This window comes from Cyphomyrmex costatus, unplaced genomic scaffold (genome assembly GCF_001594065.2).
Source record: "Cyphomyrmex costatus isolate MS0001 unplaced genomic scaffold, Ccosl1.0 scaffold36, whole genome shotgun sequence".
Classification (NCBI taxonomy): domain Eukaryota; kingdom Metazoa; phylum Arthropoda; class Insecta; order Hymenoptera; family Formicidae; genus Cyphomyrmex; species Cyphomyrmex costatus.
Genome location: NW_017277774.1, coordinates 3,241,486 through 3,251,971, shown reverse-complemented (window position 1 = coordinate 3,251,971; position 10,486 = coordinate 3,241,486). Strand labels below are relative to the sequence as shown.

Sequence of the window (10,486 nt, the reverse complement as noted above, 5' to 3'; positions counted from 1 at the left end):
AATAGCGCCCTGCAGGCGGCACTCGTTACAACGTCGTTTCCGAGCCCCGGAACGAATTCCCAACTTCGCTACGTGGCATGTCGTGTTTCGACGTGAGGCAAACGTTTACCCCCTCGTCCCTCTCCCGCTGTCCATTCCCATTCCTTTCTCTCCCACGCTGGTCCGTTCGATTTACGCATCGAAATTAAGCCACGCTTGGCTTGCGGCGCTCGTCCAATGCACTGCACTTTTTTAAACCCCTACCCGATGCTACTCAACGTCAGTTGCATCGGTAGAAACGACGTTTCGCAAAATGAGCGCGCCATTGGTCAAGCCCGAGTCCAAAAGAATCTAGATGCTGTAGAGGTTGTAACGAACGAAGTGCAGGAGTGGGATGGACGAGGTAGAGCCAGATTGATACCTGATACAAGTCCATCCCGCTTGAAGATTTTTGTGCCAGAGCGCCGCACGAAGAAGGGAAGAATTCCCTGCGTCGCAAAAAGTGCGGAATACGACGGGACATGTGATTGCTGTCATTTAGCGAAAAATTCACGAGTATCTTCCTTTATAGCGTCAGGTAAACGAATATCGATCGGTCGATAAAATATGTGGCATAAACGGGAAATATGTGTTGGTGGAAAAATCCCGATATGCGTGACGTGTTACAAATTTTTGTCTGCCCTTTTTTTTTACTATAAAACTTGAAACATAATTTGACAGAATGTCAAATTCTACGATCTAAACGTCGCGAAACGCTCGGAAATTGTAAGAGATTTAAAATTTAACCTTGTAGACATAACACTGAATGATTTTGACCAATTATTTATTAAGCATTGAACAATAATTGCTCTTCTATAATAATATTTAAAATATATAAATAATTGATTACTGTATTTTTTAATATTAAATTGCTTAGTATATTAAATTAGATTTTTGTAAGACAAGAAAACGTTGTTATCTCAAAATTAGTACCCAGATCATCCTACTGGCTTGGTAACACTTTAGTGTTGCAGAAACAACGTTAGATGAAACGAAGTGCATAGTCACGTTGAGGAGTGGTGAGTTTCTAGGACTCCAAACGCAACTGGGGATTGTTACCGGTAAACGGGATGGGCGAGGCGGATTGAGGTTGATACGCGATACCGGGGTTTTGCTTTAATATATAGAATTCTACACACAACCGGCGTGTGGCCGGGTATCATAACCAGATACAACATGCAGAACAATGCGAATAAACTGCGGTGAGAGAGTGTATCGCAAACGTATATCAATTTCAAGAGCGGTGTTCAGCGACGCTGTAACGACCAAGATACATTTACATATAGTTACATAGGACTCATCGCTATGTGTATGGAATCACGGAATATCATGAAAAAAAAGTTTGATTATTAATAATCAAATGTAGATGATTATAGTTATACGTTAGGAGAAAAATTTTTGATATTTGTAACTATAATTACATGTTACTATAATTATGATTATTACTGTTGTAATTTTAACTTTATTGGTAATAATAACTATAATATATGTATACTTTTATCTACAAATGTATATTTATTTCTTTCGATAATCATGGATTTTTTGCTGCTACTTAACGTTAGTTACAAAAGATTTATTACTAAACAGTTGGTTATTACTTATAATAATATTTATTAACGTTTACTAAATATTGCACCAATACGCAAAACAAAATACATTTAATAACTAATATCAGACTTTTTCAACGGCGTAATTAAAATTTTTGTTGTACAACAATAATAATAAATATATGGAATGGTGAATAAAACGCATTATCAAGACATAACATCACGCAATGAATTGATGTCAGCTAGATAACCGTCGTCTCGATAACGAAAGGTTCACGAGTTAAGCATTAAAATTGTTTTATAATCCACGTTCTCACAGCAACGAAGCATTGAATCCAGATTGATACCAGAATTGATGGATCCTGGATAGGACGGGACGGCGGCTTATTGTAATGTGATGCGTAATGCACGAGATGGAAACTATAAAACGAACGTGCGAAATAACAGAAACTGGGCCACCCATTACTATATTAAATGATTTGTAATCTAATCTTGATCGAACATACATTTCCGTATTTCGTAAAATATCCGATACTTCAATTGCGTTATCGCTCCATGTAATCGTGTAACTCCAGCGGGAATCCTTTTCTGTGACATTCGGCAAAGCTTTCTAAAATTCATTAACCATTCGTACATGATTCTGCTGCATGTAGAAAATGTTGATATATAAACTGAAGAGGAAGATGAATTTAGGTAGATACTGGTATTGAAATAATGCTTTATGTACAGTCGAGCACAACGAGTTAAGATTCGGGTCCAGATTGATGTGGTGGTAAACGGTAGCAGCCGCATGAGCGATTGCGCTGAGTTTTGTTTCGCAGTTTGCCAGGTTACAAAACATGTGGAATAGTAGACGGAATGGAGGAGTAAAAGCGGATTGCAACCGCAGTAATGCCCAATTTGTTGCAAAGTTTTCACTGAATACATCGGCCTGAGTAATCGGTTAGAGATCAACCATTAATCACTAGATTGTAATTCAGTGTCTGGAAAACCTTGAATTAATTATGTCGAAAATTTGAATAATCTCTCATAACTTATACTCTAATGCCGATCATGTGTTTATTATTTGTATATACATATATAATATGATAATCAGGAGAATATATGATCTAGGGGAGACCGGGGCACCCTGTGAGTCACAAAAATTCAAACAGTAAAAAATACATTAAAATGTAAGATTTTTTATCTCAATTTTTTTATATAATTAAAGGATAATGTATATCTTAAGATTCATCGAGCATTTTTTATCACAAATATTGATTTGTTTTTTAAATAAAAATCGAAAAAGAAATTTTTAGAAATAACCTATAGTACCCCATGCCTGGGAGGTACCATGGATCAGACACATATGTATCCTTAGACGACCTTCTTTTATATTTTCTAATCATTCGTATTGTCTAATTTCATTACGAAAAAAACTTAGCCTAATCTAAACCGATGAGAACCTATCCAGATAAATTTGATATTATTATGATTGAAATATATTATTATGCAAATATACAATATGTTCACTCTATTATATATTTATCGGATATCGTTGATAAAATAACGCCATAAGCAGCATTGATACCATAATTCGCGTGGTCTCCGAAAAGATCTCATGCGTACGATCGAACGAACGAACCAACGAGCGAGCGAACGAACGCGAACAAATGTTCGAAGCTCGATTGTGCGGAGAGTAGGAAGAGAAGTGGGGTTTCTCGGTGGCCGGCGGAGATTCTAGGTGGCTTTGACCCGCCAATTCAGCATCACCCATACGGGCACTCAACCGCAAATCGAGTTCCGGCCGTAGGGCGGAATAAAATCGACCCCGTCAACCTCGACTTTCCGGCTCCTCCCTTCGGTAACCGATGCAACCTTCGATTCGCATGTAGGCGAACCTTATAGTAAGACATTACTCGCGAGGGACGCGTTTGTCCCGAGAAAAGGTGGGAGGAAGAGAGAGAGAGCACGAGCGGAAGGCGAAGAAAGAGAAGATAGTAAAAGAAAAGAGGTTGGATAGACTTTAATGGGTGTAGCAAAATGGAAAAGCCTGGCCGCGGAATAACCGGGCCACGCTCGGGATTATGATTTCCGCAAAGAACGCGCGTGTCGCGCGTTGATATTCTTTCCGGATCGCGATCGTAAAGTCCACCGTTTTATACGGAAACCGGGGCAAGAGTAGTGCGGTCGGTGAGCTTCAACAATCTGCATTTGTATACACGGGATTTTAATACGCGCGCGTTCTTGGAAAAATTGGTTCCCAATAGAAAGTCGCGGGTGAGACAATTTCGTATCTCGTCGGTCGTATCGATGAAGTCAAGAATTTTTTTTATGACAGCGAACAAAATGTGGCAATTGTGTGTGTGTGTGTGTGTGTGTGTGTGTGTGTGTGTGTTACGTGTACATATACATATGTATACAACTTGAGATAAATTCCAAACTATCCTAAACTCCGCAAAATTCTCGGCTCTCGAGAATTTTGCATTGAGAGACAAGTAATATTTGTGGCTGTTATAATTGTATGATAAAATAATGATTACCAACCATAATTATTTTACCAATTATAATCACAAATACCAGGCACTTTTTCTGTCGGAGCGTGTAATGTCTGAAATGAGAAACTCGTTTCCTTCAGCTTGTTCTCTTTAACGATCGAGTACAAGAGGTCCGACATTACAGGTAGGATGAGTGGAGCGCGGGGTGAAGTTGTCGCTTCCGCCGGAGATGACGCGGATGCGTTCGTTCCCGCCGTTATCGTTGTCTACTTTATTACGTGCAGCCTGTATGCGTCGTGTATGCGCACGTGTCGTCCCGCCGTACGTTGTACGTGAACGACGTGGTTGCTACTCGTAGTTTCCACCCTTCGCGCATACAGAGAGCTAATCCACGCCGGCTGATTTATGGACGAACAGATATACTTGTCCACCCCTTTACTGCCTTCGCAAGAAGTAACTTACGAGCATTATTGTTGCACTAAGTGTTGCGAAAGCTTGCGCTCTCTCGTGTCTCATTGGTGCCGTCAGAAAGATCAAATTTACTACTCCGTACTCGCTTCTACTCGGGATATCTTCTAATTTCTGGTAACCAGATACCTGAATGTAAGCTCTTTTATTAGATATCGTATGATTATAGGATCACGTCCATTAGCCGGATTAAAGACAAATATAGTACGGTTATCCAATCTCGCAGTTTTCCTTCATTTAATATACTTTTCTATCTAACATGATTCTATTGAATTTCTAATACATTAAGAAAAAATGTTTGGTGTTTATAGCTATATACGTATTGCATAGTAAAATAATTATATGTTTTAAGGGCTCTATTTTTACACGGTTATCACTGCTGATGTTATTTATAATGTTATAAGTAACAATATTTATAGTTTTATTACCAGAAATATACATATATTAATAATTTGATCCCAAAACTTATATTTTTTAAATACAAATGTAACTATTATTATTATTACACGGAAAGAGTTTGACTGAAGTATTTAAGAATTTAATTAAGTACAAATACATTGAAAATAATTTTGCCGAGTCATTAAAATAATTATGTAGAATACTCAAGCGTTAATGACAATGCTGCAAAATTCTAACAACCTATAGTTCTATATATAATATTTATTCTCCGAACAAATTATTTTTCAAATCTATATTTAGTTAAATTTTTAGATACTTTAATGAAACAGTTCTTTCTGTGTAACATTATATAGCAATGATAAATGTAAATATGAAACTTTCAGTCATAATTATTTCACCATATAATTATAATCACAAATATCAAATATTTTTTCTAACAATAAGTGTATCATTAATATCTACCACATTTATAAAATAAATTTTTGCGAAAAACGAATTTGTAAACATAACCATAATTACGACTTTCGCGAAAACAATCTCGCTCGATTGCCTAAATGATTGAGATAATTGGAACAACATATATGAGCATAGAGGCGTGATTCACATTTCCGTTAGCGCGGAATTTCTTCTTCAGATTATCTTTTTTTTTTTCTAAACGCATATATGTACGTTCTGCGTAACCCAGCTCACACTCAGCTTATATATATGATATTTTCACGCTCGTACTTTTTTGCCAACAGTGCCGCCCGATATTCTGGACTATGACACCAGCACGGACATGGTGGTGATGGAGGGACGAAACGTGACTCTGCGTTGCGCTGCGACCGGTTCCCCGGCGCCCAACATCACCTGGCGACGCGAGGACGGTCAGCAAATTCAGCTCGGAAACGGAGAGGAAGGTGAGTTTTAACGAGTCGCCCGCGAACGAGCGGTAATTCGCAGTCAGGCCTGAGTGATAAAATCGGGAAAATTTCGCTGAATTAAGATGACTCGCTTAACTCGCTTTCTCTGTCCCGCGCTCCTCCATCCCTTTTCGTTGCAACGGACGCTCCGTTTACGACGAGAGCTAATCGAATACGACGAGCGAAAGACGCGACGTTTGATACTTGGCGGAGTGCACTCGGCGATGCGGTCCTTTTCCGGATTGCGCTTTTAACTCCCCCCCCCCCTTCCTTCACTTCTTTCTCTCCTCTTAAACGCTCTCGCCCTGGAATGTACCAAGTATTTTATGTGTCATTAGCTTCGCGCCGGACAATCACGAAATTTCTCCGCTCCGCCTTTGCCATGGAAAACTATAGGGTTTAATTTTTCCCTTCGGTCCTTTGTAAACTTTTCTACTCTATTTGACTTTAAGAGTTCTCTGTCTTGTGACAACATCTTATTGCTTATTTAACTTTACTTCCTTTAAATTCTAACTATCTGTTGATCTTTTTTGATATTAATTATTTATTTTTTTTTATGAACAATATTATTATATTATTTTACTGATCAATTTTAATTCTTACAATGTACAATTCTTTTGCTGCACACTTACTTGCCCTTATTGTTCTATTATTAAACTTTTTACATACATTATATTCTTTCTCGACAAAAAATGTCGACTTTTACTGATATTTCTGTTATGAAAACGTTGATTTCACCTGTATTTTTTTTTACCTTTGGTGCTGCGAATTCACGTAATACATAAGCACACGAAGGTAGAACTTTGCTTATGAAGTTTGTAACTTCCATAGTCGACTTGCAAAAAACATTATATACGACGCTTTTTAAAATACTATAATTCAATTCGCCTGATAAATGCTTGAAAAAGGGCGGACGGGCTTTAAATATTTACAAATTTAACATCGTCCAGATTATTTCTGGTCCCTGAAAGATAAATGAGCGCGCCTGGCTTTCGAAAGATATCATTGAGGGGGGGGGGAATCGTACGGGTTCGACTCGCAAACCCGAGTAGGTCGAATCGAGTAAATATCCCTCTAACGTCCCTAAACGCGGCGGCAACGCGCCAAAAGCACGCTCCGCTACGCGCGCATGGCTGTAAAGGCATCGCCTGAAAAAAGATTTACGCTCTGGCGGAGGAGATACATTCGGGCTAAACTGCGCGAGTGCATTCGAGCCGTATCAAGCCCGGGGGCCGCTCGGCACCGCACCGCACCGCGGCGGTCGCTCGAAGAGCGCAAACACACCGCGTGGCTAGGCCAATAGAGCTAGGTGATACGTTTGCAAAGACCGAGGAAGATCTTCTATATTTGCATTGAAATTGGCAAACACACGGCAAGCGCGCGATACGGTGACTTTGGTGCACAGGCGTGCATGCGCGGCCCCGTGGCCGTACGTATGGCGCGAGAGGGCCGATAAACAACCGGACCAACCTTAAACCACGATTACGCTATCCATAGTTTCGCTATTACGCCATTAATCGGATAAAGTGTGGGGACCGGGGAAGGAAAACCGCGACGTTTCCGGCCGTGATGGGTAGCCGGCTTATTCGTTCGGGACGGGACACCGCACACCGGCGGATCTCTCGAAAGAATATTCCCACGTGATAGTTTCTCCAAGAGGTCACTGCAGTCACTATAGACTAGGATTGCCACCTATACAATTGTTTTGGCAACCCAGATCCCAGAGGTAAAGAAAAGAAATAAGATAATATGATTTTAATATGTATCAAGTGTTTAGTATAAAAATTGTCGAAACACACAAAATTCAACAATATCATAAAACCAAAAATAATTAAAGGTGACCAGACTAATAAATAAAATTCTGGCAATTACCAAACAAAAAATATGTAAATAGTATTCTTTACACAAATTTTATTTTAGCTAAATACAGATTTGAAAATAGTTTTGTTGGACTATCAAAATAATTATGTAGAATACTTCAACTATAAAAGTTTTGACATTCTAACTTGACATTCTAACAAGTAACTTGAGCACTGTCTTACATAATCATTTTTTATGAAATTATACACTTTTTATTTTCAAATCATACAGATCGTACAAAAATTAAAAAGATCGTTATACATAAGTTGAACAGAGAGAAAATAAGCATAGATAGAGAATTGCAAGTAAGTAAAGTCTTGTGTCCACGATGCTAGAATTTGTTAGTCCGAATTCTCGAATCAAGAAATACCAATCATCTTGCCGTTTTTCCGTAAAATCTACATGTTAATTGGCTACACATTCCTGAATCCAAGAATTCGAACCGAGTTCTATAGCATCGTGGACACAGGGCTTAAGTGAGGAGAACTCCTAAAAAAAACTATATAAGAACATAAAGATATCCTTTTAGTGCTACACTTTGTGTGATTAGCTAACTATTATTGAATCAATCACAGGACTAAAGTTGACTTCGTCAACTACGAATAGAATTAAAGGCGAAACTCTTATCAGACTTAGTCAATAGATGACACGAGTTTATCGTTATCCATAACAATTTTAATGATTCAATAAAATCGTAATTTACGAAGTGTGTCATATGTTTTAAAATTTCGTGAGCATGTTCTTGCGGACAGAAAGGAAGAATATGTAACGCTGATGTTTACGAGCGAATATGCCAGGCACGTGTATACATTGTGCTCGAGCACAATGGAAAATGATACAGGACATTTTGGGAATCTGATATAAACAAAAAAAAGTATCCACTTAAAACTTTTAAATAAAAAAAATCATTATTTGATGCTATTATGCCTGTTTTTTTTTTCTTTACACTGTGCCCACAATGCAGAGAAAAAGAACAGGCCTATTGTATTTGTGTCTATCATTTCAATAAGATATTTACGAAATATAATTTTTATAGAAACATTTGCTTTTTTATTTTATTCAGAACATTCTCAAAAAGTTTTTTTTAATACATCTCATTTTGTATACATATATGCGCGCGCGCGTGTGTGTGTAAACATGTATATATGGTGTTTGTTCACTAATATCAACATCATGGTCATCCTGAAAAGGATGGTTGTGTATGCAAATGAGGGATGATCCTGTCAGATTAATTGGGCCGAACTTGATCCTCCCTCTAGATTCGATAGCGACTGGTGATCAGTCGCTAATTGTAAGTGTTGTATTACATCCGCTTGTTCGCCTCTTCGTCGTCCCCAGTGATTTCGTTCTCAGAGCCAGAACGACGCCTGTGCTGTCGTCGACGTTGTCGACTCTGTCGACGCTTCAAGCGTCGTAGTTGGCGCCGACGGCTCCGCAGTTTTGAACTATTTCTTGGGGTTATGGTAACAGAAAAGCAATCTTCCTGCATCTGTATGGACCGATTATTGGTTGTTCGCGATCCTACTTGGATGGCTCGGTGGACCTGTATGATTGGCTCCGTCTGTACGGACTGATCGGTTGTTAGCGGTGTTACAAAAATGTTTCGGTGAATCGGATAAATCCCTTCATTTGGTAGCGTGCCTCTTTCATGAGGTGGTGGTGACGCCGGCGAGAAAGAATTCGAAGCGTCGTCGTCGATCGGGAAAAACTCGAAGTCGTAATCGTCCCTTGAAGATCCCACGGCAGGTAGCGGGCTTTCACATGACGTACTCATATTGTCGAGCTCCGCAGACAGTCTCATCGGGAATTGTAAACAACGAAAATTCCTGTTAGATGAGATGAATCGGGATCGTGCCTCGTCCTTCCTCTGTCCCGTAAGTGGTTGAGCTGATAAAGCGGTCTTCTGAAAAATGCCCACGTAAAATAATTAGATTGCTGTTCTGAATTAAGCTGTAGCTGTTTTTCTTCGAATTAGAAACGAAGGCGGCTGACTGATCTGCTTCAGCTTGTGAGAGTTTTTGTAATAGTCCGAGTCGTATTTAACTTACGAGTTTGGTCGCCATCTCGTGTTGAATGGCGAATTCAATGCTGCTTCAATTGTTGCCATTCGTCAGGCGTTTGAAAATAGTGGCGAAACTTCATACTGTTAATAGCTTCTGCAACCTATAACCGTCACACACACACACACACACACACACACACACACACACACACACACACACACACATACACACACACACATATATATATATATATCATAATCACAAAATAAAAATATAAATTGATATTATTCTTTATTTATGTAGATATATTAGCCTTTTTAAAAAATTGTATGTCTAATAATATTTAGCTCTATATTTTCAAGTTTCTATAAAATTACAAAGTTTAGTATAATTTATGTCAAAATTTAGTTTAATAGGTACGTAATTCCACTTTCGCCATTCCATGCAATACCCATTTTTAAAAGGATTTTTTTTATATTGGGAGTACAAATTAGTTCGGTCCGTTATATAACCCTAATATAAAATTGTTATTTAGGAACACAGACAAATTTATTTTTGCTTTTTTTTTATTGATGTAAGATATTTTACATTTTGATGCAACTCACACTGTAAAAAAGTATATAAAATTATAAATAATATGTGTAAAAATTACATATTTTATAGTCGAAATATTATAATTGTGCGTTTTACAAAAATTAATACTTTACCTTTAATTGTATAATATATCTTAATATTAATCAAAAAATTAATACAACAATAGTATATTTACTACAACAGTAGATATTAAAATAACTTATTAATTGTTGTAATTT

At 38.0% G+C, this 10,486-nt stretch overlaps 1 protein-coding gene across 1 annotated transcript in view; it reads left to right on the top strand.

The window, feature by feature from the left end:
* Positions 1–246: 246 nt before the first annotated feature.
* LOC108776388 (protein CEPU-1) overlaps positions 247–10,486 on the top strand; it is a 31,317-nt gene continuing 21,077 nt past the window's right edge. The window contains exons 1-2 of the mRNA XM_018542987.1: positions 247–556; positions 5,650–5,808. Of these exons, the coding sequence (XP_018398489.1) occupies positions 247–556; positions 5,650–5,808 (469 nt within the window). The remainder of the gene's footprint in view (positions 557–5,649; positions 5,809–10,486) is intronic.